This window comes from Miniopterus schreibersii (genome assembly GCF_964146895.1).
Source record: "Miniopterus schreibersii genome assembly, chromosome: 10".
Lineage (NCBI taxonomy): Eukaryota > Metazoa > Chordata > Mammalia > Chiroptera > Miniopteridae > Miniopterus > Miniopterus schreibersii.
In genome coordinates this window covers 23,155,293-23,175,700 of record NC_138110.1, presented here as the reverse complement: position 1 = coordinate 23,175,700, position 20,408 = coordinate 23,155,293, and the positions used below count along the sequence as shown (strand labels likewise).

General features: G+C 40.5%; 1 protein-coding gene and 1 pseudogene across 2 annotated transcripts in view; both read right to left on the bottom strand.

Moving 5' to 3' along the window:
• EPG5 (ectopic P-granules 5 autophagy tethering factor) overlaps positions 1-16,123 on the bottom strand; it is an 83,104-nt gene extending 66,981 nt beyond the window's left edge. The window contains exons 1-7 of the mRNA XM_081148240.1: positions 15,990-16,123; positions 7,239-8,180; positions 5,713-5,956; positions 4,700-4,836; positions 3,506-3,613; positions 2,318-2,391; positions 313-418 (exon numbers count right to left, since the gene is read on the bottom strand). Coding sequence (XP_081004366.1) covers positions 313-418; positions 2,318-2,391; positions 3,506-3,613; positions 4,700-4,836; positions 5,713-5,956; positions 7,239-8,180; positions 15,990-16,052 — 1,674 coding nt within the window. The 5' untranslated portion in view covers positions 16,053-16,123. The remainder of the gene's footprint in view (positions 1-312; positions 419-2,317; positions 2,392-3,505; positions 3,614-4,699; positions 4,837-5,712; positions 5,957-7,238; positions 8,181-15,989) is intronic.
• A 2,931-nt stretch (positions 16,124-19,054) lies between these two features.
• On the bottom strand, positions 19,055-19,423 carry LOC308562845 (large ribosomal subunit protein eL31 pseudogene; annotated as a pseudogene). Its single transcript has one exon. The product of its transcript is annotated as a large ribosomal subunit protein eL31 pseudogene (transcript).
• Between the last annotated feature and the right edge of the window lie 985 nt (positions 19,424-20,408).

The window sequence follows — 20,408 nt, the reverse complement described above, 5'->3', positions numbered from 1 at the left end:
TGTATATATTTCCAGGTTCCAAATTCTCCCAGCCCAACAAGGAGATATTCTAGAAAAGGGTGGCAGTACAGCACACTGGATCAGAGCACAGGCTCTAGAGGCTCTGCCATTTAATAACTGTATGGTTTGGAACAAATTCCTTCATCCCTCCTATACCTCAGTTTCCTCATCTGTAAAATGGGATCACAATACTTGCCTCATGGGGTTGCTTGGAAAATTAAATGAGGTATGTGGAAAGTGCTTAGAACAATGCCTGGCACATAAGAGGAGCTCAAAACTGATTAACCAAAATACTGCAGACATGACAAGTACCTCTTCTCCTCCTTCATCTACTAGTGTCCACGACCCAGATGCAGGCCCCGAAGCGGATGGCTTCTCCTCACTGGGCTTCATGTGGCACAGGAACTCTGCTCGATTTCTAAAGGACAAATGAAATCACTCCAATCACAAACACAGAAAGCCCACATGCATATGTTCTGGATCATCTACTCACCCTGAAGAAGACATTGACTCAGCTTCAAATGGTTTAAATTAGTAAACAAAAAATAAGAACTGACTAAAACTCAAGGAGACCAAAATCTCACTAATTTCGGTGCAGAGACCACAACCATTCTGATTTAGCAATGATGAGAGCGGTTAACCTAGCACCACTTCTGCACACAGTGGGACCTCAATACACACGGACTGCTACAGTACCTTAACTCTAACCAGGTTTACAGAGTTTTGCCAGGGAGATGACTTTAAAAATCATGCTTTTTGGAAAAAAAAAAAAAGATAATCTGCAGGCAATGCAGAAGCTTGTTTAGGGCAAAAAAAACCCCAAAAACATCTAAATGCAAAAACATTTTTAAGGCAAATCACATCTATCCTTGTATCCAAGAAATGAAAGAGGAGTCAGGAAGAGTTCCTGCCAGCCATATTTTCACATGGTGTTGGCTGGATTGGTGAGTAGGTGTAGCCAGAGAAGTTTCTTCTTTGAGACCACAACCGGTTCTCAGCCCTCTGTTCCTTCCTCTCTGGCCTGACGCTGAAAATTCATCTACTCCTTCCTTTAACCAGGAACTTTCTTCCATGACCTCTAGCTCGGTAGCTCTAGAGCTGCCTCTTCAACTCAAGGAGCTCCATTCCTGAAGTTCCAAATGTCACTGGTATCTGTCATCTGTGTATCCACTTGCATATATGCCTCAATGACCTCAAATTTTCCTCCTTACAAAAGAGCTCCCCCTTCTGTCTTTACTGCCTGTCAGGGTTGCCAATACTCTCTGTCACTCAGAAGTCTATGGAGTTATATCTAAACCAATTCTTTTCCACATTTTCTTTTAGTCAACTACCTAATCCTTTCCTAGGGAGATGACCTTTAGGTTCCCCCTTTCTCTTTCCCACTACTATTACACCAACTCAGGCTGGGAGGCAGACAAGCTTTCCAAGACTGAAAGCCAGTGGTAGTAACACTGTTCAGGGACACCTAGACATAGACTCCACCTTCTCCCGCAGTTAAGGATGTGCCCTCTTGATGCTGGGTTGGGTTCCAGAACCAGGAGAGCCAGACGTCCATAACTGTAACCCAATTAAGCAGAAACATGCCTTCTGCCTCCAGTTGAGCCTTAACTTCCTTAAATACAACTATTATCCTTGTTCAAAAAACCCTCAATTGCCACAAAGGCCAGACCACATCAAATTTAGAGCCCTCTGTCTTAATCTCAAGGCCTTTTCTAATCCAGCTTACCCTATTCACCTCTGTTGCCATCTCCCACACCCGGGGCCAAGCTGTCCTCTCCTGCCTATCCCCTGCACAGCTCTCCTTACCTGTACTTCGGGCCACTGCTCACTGTTCTCTGTATTCCCCACGCAGTGCTCTTTGCTCCTTCTCTTCTACGGAAATCCACCCTGCTCTTCGAGCCCAGCACCTCTCCTTGGAGCCGCTCTGACTACTCCACTCTACTCTCTATTCTCCTCATTACGTCAATCCTACTTCACGATTCAGCACTTAAATCTCAGAGGAATTTTTCCCTCTTTCACTAAATCTGTCCTTCTCAAAAAATAGGTCATCTTTTTTGTCTCTCTCCACAGTACCTTTCACAATAACATACAGACAGAAAAGGTAAACCCACTAAAAAGGGGACCCAAAAAGGTTAATAATTTATACATAAGCAGTTAATAGGTCACTTCGGGAAAAAGAGCATCAACCCAAAGAAAATCTGCAAAGTTAAATTCTGGAATGCTTGACAGTTCTTTGGATATAGACAATTTAGGAAATCAATCCTTTGACAGCAAGAAGCATTTCAATTTCTACTTCAAGAAGATCTTCCACACTTACTTGACAGGAGACATTAGCAGGGCAAGGGACTGCATAAAATGAAAGACCCCTGATGGGTTATTCAAAACTTTGATCTGAAATCAGAAAAGGAAAAGGCATACTGTAGAAAACCAACCACCCAAATATCCATAATCCAACAACCCAAATATCCATATCCACAAGAATTCTGACAAAAGGAGCTGTTAAGAAAACAAAGATGGAACTGGCACCTAACCCATAAGGGCGAGAACACAGCTAATGGGTTACATGGCAGCACTGATTCAGCAGTGATCAAAGAGCAGAGGTAGCTGAGCAGTTTACATTAATTACCTGTAACAGTATGGGTCGAAGGACAATACTGCTATTTTAATCTAAAGATAAACAAAACAAAGCAAAAAAAATCCTCCTTCTACCTAAAAAATTGTCAAACTTCACCCTGGCTGGATAGCTCAGTTGGTTAGGGCATCATCCCATTATGCCAAGGTTGTGGGTTCGATCCCTGGTCAGAGCACACACAAGAAGCAACCAATGAATGCATAAATAAGTGGAACAACAAATCAATGTTTCCTCTCTCTCTCCCCCCCTTCCTTTCTTTCTAAAATCAGTAAATAAAATTTAATTTTTTTTTAAAAATTCAAACTTCTTGACACCAGAAATTCTAAAGGAAAGGCAGTGTGAGGAAGTTGAACTTGACATACATTTGGCTTCTACTCACCTGAGTGGTTGCTGTTAGTAACAAAACCACCAAAAGGCAAGCAGCAGAGAGGAAAATCTATAAGCCATATAATCCACACCTAAGTTGATTATATGAGAGTTGATCACACAGAACTGGATATATGCCAGTATTAATAAACTATGAGATGCTGGTAGTTTCTGTTTTACCTGCACCAACTGTGGTGTGAAATGGATTAATTTAGAAAGCTGTGCTGAGTATTACAGAAAAAAGTCGTAGAGAGCATTCCCACACAGAAATTTTATAGAATTAAATATTACTGAACCTACCAAACCAGACTTTTGTAATTATGGGTGGCCTAAGAACTTTCAGCATAAAAAAACTCCTACAAATATATTCTGGGTGTATTTTAAGAATTTTATTTTAAATATCAATATTTTTTAACTAGCCTTTTCTTTAAAGCAATTTCTTCAGGAAAAATGTTTAACAGAATCTCCCCTCCCATATCCCTCAAAACCAGAGGATAGTCATCATACCTGAATGAAAGGAACAGCCCATTTACTGACACCAGCCGGGCATCGAAGAATATGGTTTAGAAGGAAGAGGTGATCTCCAAGACAGCCAACTCTTTGTAACACTGATACCTGAACAACAAATGACATATAGTTTCACTATCTGAAAAAGAAGAATGTATCTAAGGATCTAGTGAAATCACTTATCCAACGTTTAAAGACACGTGCTCTTTCAAAAGATTAACCTGACAGAAGATATATTACTATTGTGTTTCTACCACAGAGGCACACAGGGGCCTATGAATCTATGAGTACTATGATAAAAATATCTTCAATAGTTTCTCTGCAAACATTTTACATGTGGCAGATTACAAATCACTAACATTCCTGGCCATTTGTGAACAGATAGAAGACAAGTCGTTTAATCTATTCTCTGTCTGTAAGTTTCTCAAAGCCAAATAAGGTTGTTTGGAACCTAACCCCATATTTAAGAACTCTGGTATGAACCTAAAAAAAGGAACCCAAGGCAGCTCCATTAAGAAACATAACCAAGCCCAGCCAGGCATGGCTCAGTGGTTGAGCATTGACCTAGGATCCAGGAGATCAAGGTTTGATTCCCAGTCAGGGCACATGCCCAGGCTGCGGGCAGCCGATCAATGATGACTCTCTCGTCATTGATGTTTCTATCTCTCTCTCCCTCTTCCTTCCTCTCTCTGAAATCAATAAAGATATATTAAAAAACAACAACAAAGAGAAACATAACCAAAAGACAAATAACCATCCCTGTAACACACCTAACATCTTTCCTACGTTTTTCTAATCTTTCTTTTTTCCCTTAAAATTTTTTAAAGTATGACTAAGTGCAACATCAAACATAAAATGATAAAAAGAAATACGGAAAATTTTTAGATCAGATACTGATATTCTAAACACGAATCTAGTCTTAAATTTAGCAGGTTTCAACATATTTCCGTTTCTTTCTAAGTTGACACCAAAAATCACTTAACATAGTTTATCAGAGAGAAAAGCACTTTGTGTTTAATAATGCACTAGGTAAGTATGATTTAACTCTATGTGTCATGATCAAAGACAATGTCACTAACAAATTAAATGAATTAGCTAAAGAAACTGTCAGAGAAAAACTATAACGAAAGAAGATATAATTAAGTGATCAGGGAAATGAAAGAAAAACTACTGTGTCTATTTCTAGTTCCTTACCAGCTTTCTCAGCCAGAGAAGAATGTCGTCATGGAACTGAGTATCTTCATTAACTCTCCTGGTGAACATGAATAAGACACTAATGCACTCCTTCAATTGACACAGATCAGAAGGAATGCTTTCTGCCTGTTTAGAAGCTATAAATTAAAGAGAATTAAGTGAATCCCACATAAATGGTGTTTGGAGGGGGGAAATATTTATTATCTGCACTTTAAAAAAGAAATCTTTGAAATATTTACTTTAGATAAAAATCCAAGAAAGGTGCATCAAAAATATTTTAATTTATACTAAATATGTAAACCAAAAAAGTATTTAACTTTGTGAAGTATTTCAAAGCAAGGGAAAATTAACTTCATTAAAATTTATTTTTTATTTAAAATCAGCAGATCTCTGGCCCAGCCCCAGCTCTTAGATTAGTTATGAAAATAATGGGGGGAGGAGGGGATTTTTTACTCTAAACAATTCTAATATCCCTCCCAGATATAAAAAGTGCATGATTCAAGTAACATAATTAATCCCTTACACACAATACAGCAAAGCTTAATTCTTAAAACCCAAAATAAGATGAAAATTTCACAACATTAGATTCTCTGATGAAAATTAAATACAATAAAAACAGACCAACAAACTGGACAAGCAAAAATAAAGTGCAAGAGACAGAGGATGAAAAAGTATTCTGATTATTAGTTCTACAATCAAAAAACCTATTTGGACCTGACTTGGTAACAAGCACATAAATTAGGATGATAAGGGACGTTAAGGATAAAGAGCGAGTTTTCTGGCTTCCTAGAGAAGCAGGGGACGACAGCCATGGGGAAGGTAGACCTCACACTGCTCCCTAAAAATGTTAGGAAGGCAGATAGCAATCCTGTGTTGGAGGCAAGGTAAAACCACAAGCACAAATGGTACCTTGTAATACACAGGTGCATAATCAATTCAACCAGATTATACCCCTCAATTTTTTTTTGCATTTCAGACTACCAGAAAGACTGACACTTTCATTACTTACACACCTTGGCCTTGCTGATGAATTGTTAAAGATCTCAACACAGCTGAGCTATTAAGTAATGCATAGATGTAAGACTCCACTTGCAACCTTGAGAGCACAGAAGTGTAAGAGTGCAGGGCCAGGGTCTGGTGGAGGTGCTCAGATTTGGCATCAAATAGCTTCTTTAGCTCCCCCAGTGCATTTTCATTCATCTCTACTCTTTGGTAGCGATGATAGCCTGAAACTTTCACTTGATCTGCGCAGATACCCTAGCAGTGGACAAAATGGTAAAATATAAAGCCAGTTACTCTTTAGACTTAAAATAATCAGGCAGCAGGTATATGATGCATAGGCTTCAGTACCATCTTCAACATGCTTATAAATCACAGCAAGGGGGCAACAATACCACATAGAGAATAATAAAGTGTAAAATCAGGTGCCAAGGAGTATAGTGCTGAGTATGATGCCAATCACTAATGCATCACAAGTTCAGAGAAGAGAAACCTAACAAGTAGGTGGGGAAAGGTACAAGTAAATAATAGAGCTTGTCCCTAAGACTTCATTGATTGATGATCTCACCTTCTACTTTACAAACTCACTGAGGTCAATGTGATATCCCCCTCAACTGCAAGGGAGCTCAAAATATCTCTGTACTTATCCTCATCATTCTTTGTGATTCTGCTGAAAAGAAACTTCTCTCCTTTCCAATACCAGCACTGCCAGTTGTGTTCTTGATTCTAACCCAGTATCCCCAAATATTTCCCTCTCCACAGACTCCCTCCTATCTACAGAGATACACGGGTATCCCAATGAGTGAGGATTAGGGGTGAGGGAAAATCACTTGTTTCCCCCTGATGTCTCCTCCAGCTTCCCTTCAATGTCAAGCTTATCAAGAGTGGCCTTCTCTTCCCTGCCATCCCTTCCAAGCCACTATGAAATGGCTTTCCTGGTGGTCACCTTGGTCTCCATAGGGACACACTTAACTGCCTTCCCTGTGTCTTCATCTCTTAACTTTGTTCCATGAATCATCATCCTCTCCTCGATACTCTCTGCCCATTGAATGTTCTTGCCATTATGCCCAAGGTCACAAACTAAAATGTCCATGGGCTGAATCTGACTTGGAGACATGACTTGCTTGGCCTCTACTGTGTGTGTGTGCGTGCGTGCGTGCGTGCGTGCATGCGTGTGTGTGTGTGATCAGTTGCCAACATTTACAATTCAAGATCCCTCACATCTGGAAAATTGTAAGATGTGGCAATGCTGGATCAACACAACCTCACAGCAATAACCAGCTAGGACTCAAGAGCAGCGGCCCCTGTTGGACCAGACATGAGTTTACTCAGTGACCACAGTCCCACTCAGCCTGCTTCATGTCTTCAGTCACCTGCATGGGCCCTGCAGGCACCTGACTTTACGATTCCTGCACTGTACTACTCTGAGCTAAGGCAGGGTCAGTGTGGCTATAAGGAGCAGACTCCACACCTAGACGGCATCACAGCAACAGCAGTTCCCCAGGCTCCTGAAAAGCTCTACGAACACTAGTCAAAATACCTGTACAGACAACTGTTCCTCCTTAAAGTGCCACAGTCGATTTCTAGCATTTTGGCAATCGGACATCAGAGCAAGCAGCTCGGCCTCAGCCAGCAGCAGCTGCTTCCTGCACCGTGAATAGTTCAAAAGCAGCTCATAAAACTCATGCCTGTCCTGACACGCCGTGCTGCCAAATTCTTCCAAACAGGATTCGACGTTCTCCAGCCACGAAGCAGGCTCAAAGATCCTTAGCTGTTCTTTAGTAAATGGTACTGCTTCTGGTTGCAGCGGGAGCTCCGGGTAGAGTCGCTCACTGCGAAGCCCGGGTTTCACTGCCACCAAAGCTGGCACTTCAGCAATTTCAGCTGGCAACTGGGGATACAGCTTTTTCACTCTAAGTGGCTGAAAAATGTCCCTGGCCCCACAAGAACTCTGCAAGCTAACGTTTTGTAGCCCCTCTGAGGAAAGCCCCAAGGCTTGCTCCTCTTCTTTACTACGCTGAGTTTCTCTGACATGTACATTTTCCATTTCCTGGGGAGTATAAGAAAAACTAGAGTGCAGTGTGCTTTCAGAAGGTCCATGTTGTACCAATTTACATTCCTCTACTTCTGTAAAGTTCTTGGGAGTTTCTACTTTGGTTCCAACACTGTCTCCAGGGTCAACCTTCGGCTTGGCTGCATCACCTCCAACACAGGCTCCGACCTCCTCTCCTTCTTTTAGGGTCTCTGAGTTACATGTCAGGGACCCTTCAGTATTTATAGTTAAGGAGGTGAGTTGTATATCAAACATTTCACTCTCATTTTGTCCACAGGCATCATTCTGGAGCTTGGAATCAGTTAACACCTTCGGTTGGTCTCCTCTAAATTCACAAGCTGGAATAGGGATTTCCAGCTCTCCGGAGGTTTTTGGAAGGGAGACTTCATCAGACTCTTCCCTCTGAAGAATTTCATATTTCTTCTTTTCCTAAAAACAAGATTTACACTATGAAATGACTTATAATAGTAACCAATGCTTTCAACATGAGGAATTTTAAAAATGTATATAAAATCTAAATTTTCTCATTCTAACCTGCCTTTTTTTTTTTTGGCAGAAATTAACATGCTGATAAGAAAACACAATGGACCCAGAACAGACAGAACAACCTTGAAAAAGAAGAACAAAGTTAGAAAACTCACAATTTGCTATTATTTTTTTGCAATTTTAAAACCTACTACAATCATATTACTACAGTGTTGTTCTAACACATGAGTAGGCAAATAGATCAACAGAACAAAACTGAGAATCCAGAAATAAGCCCTTTCTTTTAAGGTCAATTGATTTTCAACAAGAGTGGCAAGACAATTTAATGGGGAAAAATGGTACTGAACAACATATATCCAAAGAATGAAACTGAACCCCTACCTGCTGGCATATACAAAATTGACTCAAAAAAGATCATACACCTAATGTAAGAGATAAAACTCTTAAAACAAAGGAGTAAGTCTTCATGACCTTGGGCTATGCAAAGCCTTCTTAAGACATGATATAAAAAGTACAAGTGACAAAAACAATAAAGGTAGATAAACTGAACTTTATAAAAATTTTAAAATTTTGTGCTGAAAATGAAACTATGAGGAAAGTAAAAAAAACCAACCCCACAAAATGGGGGGAACAATTTTACAAACCAGTGATCTTATAAGGGGCATATATTCAGAATGAAAAAATAATTTTTTTAAAAAAAGAAATAGTCAAAATGCTAAGCCATATCACCATACCAAGACTAAAAAACCTAAGTGCAGTTTCAATCTCCCCCACGAGTAGAATTTCAAACCAATCAGTCTGGAATTTCCTCATCAATACAGTGAGACAATCTGCCTAAGATCCCCGTCTTGCCCTGGCCAGTGTGGCTCACTTGATTGGATATCGTCCAATACCGCAGACAGGTTGCCCGTCAATTCCTGGTCAGGGCACATGCCCAGGTTGCAGGCTCAATCCCAGGTAGGGGTTGTGCAGGAAGCAGCCAATCGGTGTTTCACTCTCACATTGATGTTTCTCTCTCTCTCCCTTCCTCTCTAAAAATCAATTAAAATAAAACAACAACCCAGTCTTCCCCTAAGCGACAGTGTCCTTGCCTAAAATAATCCACTCTTTTTAAAGTTGATTTTAGAGAGAAGAAGGGAAGGGGTGGGGGGAAAGAGAGAGAAACATCAATCAGTTGCCTCACACATGCACCCCAACCTGGGATTGAACCTGAAGCCTAGTCATATGCCCTGATTGGGAATCAAACCCGCCACCTTTTGGTGTACGGGATAAAGTTCCAACCAACTGAGCCATACCAGCCAGGACTGAAATAATCCACTCTTAATTTAGTCCCACCCTCCTTCTGCCTATAAAACCTTCCATTTGTTCAACTCCTCAGAGGGCCTTTCTAAATTGCTAGATGGGATGCTGCCCAATTCAGGAATCGCTTAATAAAGCCTATTAGATCTTCAAGTTTACCTGTTAAATTTCTTTAACAGAACTCTTTGAATTCAATAATAAAGAGATAACTAAATCAATTTAAAAACAGGCAAAGGAACTGAATACTTTTCTTTAAAGAAGATATACAAACAAATGACACATACAACAAGATGCTCAACATCATTAGCCATTAGAGAAATGCAAACCAAAACCACAAAGAGATACCACTAGGATGACCATTTAAAGTCAGATAATAAGTAGTGGCAAGGATGCAGAGCAATTAGAACCCTCATACACTGCTATAGGGAATGTAACAAGATGAAGCCACTATGCAAAACAGCTTGACAGTTCCTGTGGTGAAAGTTGCACACCCCTGTGATCACACTAAAAACCACTGAATTATACACTTTAAATAGGTGAATTGTATAGTGTATGAATTACAGCTCAATAAAGCTGTTAAAAAAAAATGAGAGATTTTAAGAACTTAATGAGAAAGAAAAGCAAGTAGAGACTGGAATGGAGAATAGAGGAGAACAAATTTTAGTTCCCTTTTCTGAAACTCTAAGAGACCTCTGGGATGCTAACTGCTAACTAGAAGACAGGCAGCTGGAAGCAAGCACATGATGGGCCACATGACCGAGGGCACAACAAACAACCATACCTCCTCCAAGCCACAGGCCACCCGGTTTCCTCTCCAGCCTGTCCCTCATGCAGTTTTTAACCTCCTTGTGTCCCCTCTTGCCCAACTCTGACTCCAGCCTACCCTTCCTCTCTCCCCACTGCAGGACTGACCTTGCCATTTCAAATTCTCCCCCTCTCTAAACGATATGAAGTCTCCAGCTGCTACTCCCAAACTTGCTGCCCACTTCCATTAGATCTACCTTGCAGGGAATAACCGTGACCATAACAGCAAGGGATAATGTGGTTAGATAATCTATTAAAGAATTTTTTAAAGCTTCTAGTCCCTCTAGGGAAGAAAACAGAAGCCTTTAAATTTTATTTCCCCTGTGGGAAGAACTCAATGCTTCTCATGGTTTCAAAAGTGGAACCAAAAGAAAACTCTCTACCTGTGCAGATAGGAAAGTTAGGTCCAAAAAGGAATTAACACAGAGTTGCCCCAGGAAAGAAGGTGGGAGAAAACAAGACAGAAGCTGGAGGTATGATTGGAAGAATGGACTAGGAGATCTGGGAAGAACAGAGGGAGGGAAGGATGGACAATGGTTACCTTCATATAAAGTAATAGTGTTGCCTTCATAACTAGCCAGCTAGTATTAAAATAGAAAGAGAGCAAAGGGAAGGCCAGACATTACAAGCACAGTCATCTGGGCAGCTTCACCAGGAAGCTGTAGTTTCACACTTCCCAGGGAACCACAAGTCCATTCCCTACAAATCACTGGGGAAGGGGATAATGGACGCATGTGCAGTGAAATCAGGTGAGGTAGAGAAGGTGCCTGTCTGTCAGTCTAGCCTGGGGAACAAAGCTAATTGGCTAGGAGGTGGAGACACTGCAAGCTCTCGAAATCTTGGAAGGGTAAAATCCCCCAGACAAAGGAATTCTCTCATGTTCTGCTTGAGCTCCTGTTTCTCTCCTGTTCCATGACCCACGCTGTTAGCCTGCCATGTGGCCCTAGAAGCCACATGGCCAATAGCCAAGCTAACCCCACACAATGGACTGCAGCTGAAAACATAAGCTAAGCTAGCCAGATGCTGGATGGAACTGTGCTTCAATGTGGAAAGGAGGCTCTGGGCAGTGGCTTTGATCTTAGCCTTGCTGAAGACAAAATGGAACTTTTGGGGGCAGGACACAGGGAGATGAGACCTTGGAAACCCAGGGTTTTAATTCCACAGAAATAATGCTTTCCACGATACTTCATCCTCCCATGGGGACCTCAGGAAATTCTTGTTCCCAGAGTACCCCAAATATCCCACTTCTACCAGCAACAGGTGGGGACACGGAGGATACCCCACCAATAACAGCAGGACACACAACTGTTTGAGCAGGTAGCAAAGGCCTCCTCACAAATCCCAGGGTAGGGACAGGGCTTCTGGTGTATACAAAGAGGGGATTTTATGCAATCATCTATTACCAATGCCATAGTATCATAAGCTGTGGCAACCTCCCTGTGGCTCACTTTACTTCTCTAAAGCACAGAATAGGGGAGTGGGTCCTGAGTGTCTTCAAGCCTCCAGCCTCTGCCCCACCACCAATTCATCCCAAACATCATTATAAGATTGGTCTTCCTAAAACACTGCTCTGAACAACACAAAACAGTATTGGCTCTCCACTTAATGAAAGACTAATTCTTAATTCTGGCATTCAGTGCCTTTGTTAACTTAGTTATGACCCAGTACCAAGGCAAAATCTTCAACCACACCAACCCTTGCTTTACTCTGAACTCCAGCAATAAGCACATGTCATGCAGTCCTGGTCACCTGCTACCACATACTGTTACTTATCTTTATGTTCTGTACCCACAACCCCCCAAAAATAAACCACAAGTATCTTTGAGGTAGGAAAATTAAAATAGCAAACAAAGTCCTAAAGCTCTACCCTTCCCCTTTCTACGTCTTGGCTGAAACATCAAAGATGCACCTTCACTGACCACCTGTGCTGCTGCTTCCATCTCCCCAATTTCCTATAATTGGGAGAACCAAAAAGAAATCACTATCTGGAGAGGAGAAACAAGGACGAGCCCACCAACTTCAGAAGCATAGGATGAGCCTATCCTTCCCACTTTGCCCGTTTAATAAAAACCTCCCACCCAGACCCCATCAGGTACATCTTGTTCTCCAAGGTCGCTGGCTCTCACTTCTTGTGTGTACTGTGCTTTGCTAAATCTTTTTGTCACACTCTTGAATTCCTTCTTGCTGTGTGACAAGGACCTAGATCAGCTTGAGGCCTCCCTTAGCCTCCCCAGGAACTGCCGGACATCCTATTGAGGCCAGGTAGATATCTTATGCCCGTTTGGATCTGATCTGCCTTTGATTTTGACACTGTGTTCAATAACTGTTTCTTGAGACAATAGTTATGATGACCTATAACTCTCAAAAATTGAGTATTAACTACATGCTGAACTCTGTCATAGGTACAGGAATCACAAAATTAAGAAATTATTGAATTATCCAACAACTATTTATACTTACTATGTGCTCTGGCACTTCTAGAAATTTGTTTTACCCCAGCTGTTCCCTCTGCCTAGAACATTCTCCCCCAATATTTACAGAACTAACTCCTTCATCTCTTTCATGTCTTCATGTAAATGTCACCTTGACAACCTAATTTAAAACCTAAGGATCACCTTGACAACCTATTTAAAATTTCAACCCTTCCTAGTATCTCACCAGTACTCCCTAACTCCTTTTCTTGTTCTTTTCCTTTTTTCTGTAACACCATCTTCTAACATGATATTATTTATTTATTTTTATAGGGTTTTTTGTTTGTTTTCTCCCTCTAGAAGGTAAGCTCCATTAAGGCCAGGTTCTTTGCTTTTTTCCTCTATCATTCCCAAATGTCTAGAACAGTTTCTGGGACATAGTAGGAGGAGGTGATCAATGAGTGTTTCTTCAACAAATGAATGAATCTTAGGAGGCACGAAAGGAGCTACATAATAATATACAGCATCCCCCAACTTCACTCCTATAACCACTGACAAGAGGGAGGGACTAAGAGGTACAAATCACCTAAGCTGAAGAGCAACAAGGGAAAGGGGTTAAAAGTCTTTCTGTTATCAGCTTTCTGGGCCACATCTCACTCTGTCCTTAGCAATTACCATATACTCTCACTATTAATGAATTGCTGGCATTCAGACTTTAAAATTAACTATAAAATACTTTCCATAACTATAAAATACACTGCTTCTACAAAGTAAATTCAATCTAAAAATCTACTGTTCTTACCCCATAATCTACCAAGATTAATAAAGTCAGGGTCTTCTGAGGTGCGGGATACATTTAGCAGAAAATGATTTTTTTTAAATGAAAATATCAGGACTAACTCTTAGGTATCAGGTGATAACCACAACCTAACAATATGAGGTCATCTACCAGATGATTAACAATGAAGAATGTAGGTCAGCAGCTGGGTAAAATCCAGAAGCCGCTCAAACTATTCAAAGACAATAACACATGACACTACTCACTTCCTGAACTGAGCCTTGGAACTACTTTATGACTCTGTAAATAGTTGCCAAATTATACTACAGATGGCAAAGGTTTCATTACTGTAGGACTTTATGATCAATATCAAACCATAGCCAGCACTAAGAAATGAATCTATTTACTCTAAAAGAATTCATTTTCTAGACTGACAAGTATGAGGGCCTTATAGGTATTGTGGACTTTTTCCATTTGTTTTCTCATACTACTCAGGAAATCTACCAGAGTAAATTCTTCTGAGTGACAAACCTTGGAAATATTATTCAATACTGATATTTATTACTTCATCCAACAAATATTACCAAGGGCCTACAAGGGCTGTGGTACTGATGGATTTGGGGGGGGGGGGGGCACATGATACTGATCTGAGGCTGAGGAGAAAAAAGAAGCCAGATCATTGAGGGCCCTGAGTCCATGCTAAGGACTTTACAGACTCTAGCCTCTGGGCTATGGGAAACTTTTGAAAGGTTTTGAGGAGGAGTGTAATCAGTTTTTTAAAATATCAATCCAGCCTTAGATTAGAGAATGGGCAGCAAGAATGAACTTGGAGAGGCCAGCTTAGCAAAAAAAACAACAACACAACTTCCTTGGAGGTTGGTAGTGGTAATTAGGATGGAGAGAAATGGGCAGAATCAAGAGAATATTTTAAAAATACAATTGGTAAGACTTAGTGACTGATTATATTTGGAATGTGAGATAAAGTATATGTCAAGGATTTCTGGTTTGACCAAATTCCTCTAGAATGAAGGATTCTTCATAAATTTTAACAGATAAAAAATAAATTAACATATCCTTTTGTAGGAAAGTTGCCTGAAATGTATCAAGAAAATGAACAATTGGTTTTTCATGATGGATTTAAAAGTTTAAGATTTTAAATTTATTTTAGAAACTGTTCTAAATTGAGAATCCTCTTAACTGACTATTTTAGAATATTTATTTGAAAAAAAAAATAGATTAAGAATTAATTAAGATTCTGTTCTCTACAGACTGATGTTTACACGTTAAGCACTACTATATTCTAGGTTCAGGGACCTTATGCAAGGCTGACCAGTGGCTTTTTTCTTCCTCCTCTGTTTTGATAGTTCTTGCCTAATTAAATGCAAAAGTATTTCTCTTTAAAATGTTCCTGAAATTAGGTAGCAAAATGGCTTTCTTCCCAAACAGTTAACTCCTCACAGACCTGGGTACACAAATGTGCATAACTCCACTAGAGACTTTTTAAAGGGCATCGTAATGAAAGAGATTCACCTAAGTCACTTACAACTTATTAAATATAGTACCTTGAAACACTAGTCTCCTGTTCAAGCCTTGTTCTCATGAGAAAATCAGATTCTGGTCTCATTTTTAAGTTACGCCTGCTCTGGAACATCACTCATTTGTAGACATGGAGATTTCCTGTACTTGTAATACCATCCTCATAATTTCCTTAACGTAAATTCAGTTTTTCAGGTAAGCCAAAATTATCTAGGTTCAGCCATCCAGAGGTAGCATTTAATCTGTTCACTGTAAAATAAATGTCATTTCAGAAAATATATAGTAACAAAATGCAAACTCAGACTACACCTAAGAACAAATCAACCTAAAAACACACCAATACCACACGTCAGTCTAATCCGTCCCGACGGTGTGAGTCTCGCCGTGGCTTAACTTCTGGACATCCGTGCCTTCATCTTAAACAACCAGGAGAGTGAGAAATAACTAGCACCACCACCACTACCACCATCACCTTGAGTTTTAAGAGTGAAGAGGCCGATCACTACAGTCTACTTTCTGTTTGTCGCCATCCATAAAGCTCTCCGCGTGGAGGAGAGGTTCCTTCCCTCTTTAGGCTCCAGGGAGACTGAAAATGTTCCCAAGTTATAAAGAAAAGAGAAAGAGTCAAAGATGAGGCTGGGACGAGTAAAGCTGCTTCGTGGCAGGAATCCAGACCCAGGTGAGGAAAGCCAAGAAGGGAAGAGCCCGGCGAGGTCTGGCAGCGGAATGTGGAGGAGGAACAGAGGACCAGGATGGAGTCAATAGGTGGTGGAATCCAACATGGGGAAGTGTGGGCAGAAGAAGCGGAGGGCGCAGGGGATGGGTACAGTTGGCCGAAGAGGCCCAAGAGAGGAAAAGGCAGCCAGAGAGCACCCGCCAAGGCCTCGAAGGGTCGGGGAGGGCGGGGACAAGGGGTATCCTCACCTTGGTTTTAGTCCGGCTGGCCTTGGCCTTGGCCCGGCGTGTGGGTCTCAAGGCCTCAGCCATAGACCCCAAGGCATCCGCGTCGCCGTTTGTTTTTGTCAACCCCCAGCGCTTCCCACAACCTGCGCAGTCCCGCCCCCAGGATGTCACATGATCAAGTCACCACCACTCCTGGAGAAGGGGCGGCAACTCGGAGCCTCTACGGGCTGCAGCATAGGACAAACTACTCCGGGACTCCCTTTCGCTGGAGGAGGATGGCCCCGCCCCCTGTGGTCAGGCCCCGCCCCCTTGCCGGGGTGCTCGCGGCCCCCAGGCTCCGCCAGGCTCGCCAATTCCACTGGGTTGTATTGGGCAGAGCGGAGGGGCGGGGCACGAATGGCTCCGCTGGCAGGTCGCGTAGGGTTCCCGACTCTGCTGAGCCGCACTCAGTTCGGACCCCGGGTGGCTCGCACATCTCAACCACTTCGGCTGAAAGAAGTCGGGCGAGAGGTGCTTGTCAATCTTGTTTTGATAACCAGATCCAGGTAGCCTAAATCTCTAGTTTGCGCTCCAAGAAACAGCCTTGATGTCCATCGAGATGTACACTTCAGTTTCCTCTTTTGTAGAGAATGATGGTGCTTGCCTTTTCGGGTGTAATGGGGGTTAAATGGGCTAATCGTGAAAGGTGCTTGGTAGTGGCAGGCATGTCAATAAATAGTAGTTATTATCATTACTGTACAAATTCCCAGGCGGGAAAGAGACATCTGTCCCAAAGAAGGCAGAGGAAGAAAGCAATGAGACAAGACCCATAAACATATTCTTAGCAGATTTTACACACTTTCTTCATTGAAAAATTTCAAATGTGGAAAACTTGGCCCCATCTCCCTTTTCCAGCTCTACAATTTCTTTTTTCCAAAGCCCTTAGTTACTCTTAAAATACTAAATAATTTGCTTAAATGTTTGTGTCTGTCAATACGGGTGGAATATAAAATCTTCAAGGGCAGTGTTCTGTGTTTTGTTCCTTGAGGCCTCCCAAGGGCCGCTAGAAAACTGGTGAGCACATAGTAGATGCTCAGTTAATATTTGATGGCTCAAATGAATGAATGTGAGTTGTTTTGTCTGGTGTGGGGTAAGATAGTGTGTATAGGAGGAAAAAGAAAAAACAAAACTATGAACCCCCACTGACAGCATACCCTAGAATGAAAAATCTAGGAATATAGCACGAGAAATGGAAAGGACTTCAGAGATGCAACCTGCACAGTGTCTTGTTGAAGAGCTAATTAAACATGTAAAATACAGTTTTATGTATTTTGATCCCAAATCTTTAACAACAAAAAAGTTATCAAGCTACTAAGAATATACATGCACATTTTATACCCCCGGGGGGGGGGACATATAAGTGTATATAAAATTATCACAGGCAAGACCTGCCCAATATTTACAAAATCTTTATTCCACCATATGATCTACAAATTTTGCTGGTATTTCTTCCAGTCTAGAAAACTCTCTGGCCTCTGCCAATTCAAATCCTTTTGGCCTTCAAAGTTCTCTAAGTGCCAGTCACTACTTGACAAAACAGAACTGGCCCTACCATCACTCCCCATGCTTTACAGCTTAGTTGGGAAGGCGACACAGTGTATAGATAAATTGCAATAAATATATCACAACCTATGGGGGAAAGCAAACATATTTTGTATTTATAAACTGAATTTGTTAGACCTTAGTAGAATAGTATAAGAAGTTATGTTTATTGGTCAGTTCAGGCAACAGAAGAAATCAAAATATATTTTATACTGAAGTTTAAATGTTTGAAGGAACTTAAGTCATAAATGGGACTGATCGTTTAACAAAGTTTGGTCTGTTGAATTTGAGTTGACCAAATGTTAAAGTTCCCCCTTAAACGAGGTTATTTAAATGTATTAAATTTATAAATAGAATGTTAAGATTTATAAAGATAACTTGAAGACTTAAGAAAAACTAAATTTTAAAATGTGTATGACTTGAATATATTGAAGATTAATTTTTAAATAATTAATTTAAAAGGTTTAAAAAAAACAAATAATGATAAATATGTTTTCTATATGTAAATGCTTTCTGCAGTCACTCTAAAAAAATCACTTTGACAGCAAGCAGGGTTAATCACTGGCCTAATTAGCAGTGAGGGCTTTGCTACTACTGAGTTCTGGATGACAATAAACACCATTTCCTGAGCTCTACTAGCCAGAAACTGTTCTGAGTACTTTTCACATAATAACTCATTTGATTCTCATAACAACACCACAAAGTCAATCATTTTATTGTTCTCATTTTATAGGCAGGGACTAAGGCTCAGAGAGGTTGAATTATTTGCCTAAGGTCATGCAGCTAGTAAATGGTAGAGCTGGGATTTGAACCAATGTAATTGTACAATATAAATGGACTTTTGAGAGAGGAAGCCAGGCTTGGTCAACCCATGTTTACAATACCATATACATATACACTGAGGCCAAGATGACTATCAGAAATATTTTATTTAAAAGATTATTGATAATAGTCACAATATTGACTGTTGGGTATTGGGTTTATTTTTTCCTTCAAAATTTTCTATAATGGCTTTATTTTATTTTTTATAATAGTTTTAAATTATAATATTCTTAAATGTGTCTGAAAACAATGTAGAAGTACATATAATAAAAAGTTAACACTCCTCATCCTAGACTTAACTATTATTAACAGTGCAGCATTCATCCTTTCAGGCTTTTTCTACACATGTACAAATATTACACTCTGAAATACTCAGTGTCTATGCATGTATTACCTGTGACCTTTTAATTTTAAATCTTGGAGATATTTCCATGTAAGGACAGATAACTCTGCTTCATTTTTCCTTTAATTAAATCTTCCATAATTTTATTTAAATCAACTTCTGATGGTCATTATGTCATTTCAAATTTTCCACTAATAAAAACAGTGCTTACAATGACCATACTTATATATCTTTGTGCATGTGTACTTCTATAAGGCAAATGCCTATATGTGAAATTGCTACTCAGACACAGTCTCATTTTTATTTTTATTTTTGGCAGTTTTATAACTTTATTCAGCAATCAGCCGTTAGTTCTCAGCCACATTGTTTGTAGATTTTTGAAAGTGGTGACAGGTATGTAGATGACCAAGTATAGAGCTTGTTTGGTGAATCTTCATCTTCATTACGTATTCTGGACAACCGCACCGGATACAGTATGGGACACTCTTTATTCCTTTGGCCCAGACAGCTTTGCTGGCCTGCTGTCAATGAGCACGTCTGGAGTTCCATCTCCTTCATGGCAAATTTCCTGATCTCTCTGAGTGCCTGAGGGGCACGCCTTTTGAAACCGACTCCATGGATGCACTTGTGTTGATGGTGTAGTCTCTGGTCACTACCTCGTGATGGCAGAATAGCCCTTCTTCTCGGCACCCTTCTTTGCAAGAGCCATTATGGGGGACCAAAGTTGGAAAGTTTTCATTTTTAATTTTAGTAAATATTTACCAAATTCCCCTCTGATAGGTTATGTTAATTTTTACTACAACTTTCAGAATTTAAAATAATTTTTAATCTCAGAAAAAATCCCAATCAATTAAAAACAAAACCCATGTATTCATAAAAGGAGTGTAATTCACATAGTATATTATGGCATGCCAAAATGTAGTATGACCACAGTTCCTAGGTCAGCCAGCATCTGGAACAGTGCTTTTCATAAGGGGCTCAGTGAAAGCTGCTGAACTCAGGAAGGAGACCTGGGTGGACCTTCCTTCCTTCCCTATTTCCTCCTTTCCTTTCTTCCCTTTCTTTCTTCCCTCCCTCCCTCCCTCCCTCCCTCCCTCCCTCCCTTCCTTCCTTCCTTCTTTATTTTTTAAATCTATGTTTTTATTGATTTCAGAGAGTTCAGGAAGGGAGGAGGAGAGATAGAAACATCAATGAAGGTCATTGCTCGGTTGCCACCTGCCCGCCCCCTACTGGGGTTCGAGCCAGCACCCCAGGCATGTGCCCTGACCGGGAATCGAACTGTGACCTCCTGATTCATAGGAAGATACTCAACCACTGAGCCATGCCCGCTGGGTGAACCTTTCTTAAATTTGCTCACTAAATCAGATTACAAGAATCTCTGTTGCCATCTGGTGGCAACTCCCCATTAGTGAAAAGTCCTGTGACAGGATTTCCAAGAAGTCATTCATTCCAGTTAATTACTTCCTGCACATCATTCTGTATGAGGCATTCTTTCATCATTCATGATTACTAAACGCATTTTTTAAAATTATAAAAAAGTCATGTTACTTCTACATTATATCAGTTTCTTGAGAAAATTAGCTGACAGTAAAAGTAACCAAAAATATCCAACCTCATTTTTTTAAAGACTTGTATAGAGGGGATCTCTTCTGTTAATAGACTTTTACTTCCACAGGAAGAAAAACATATAAAAC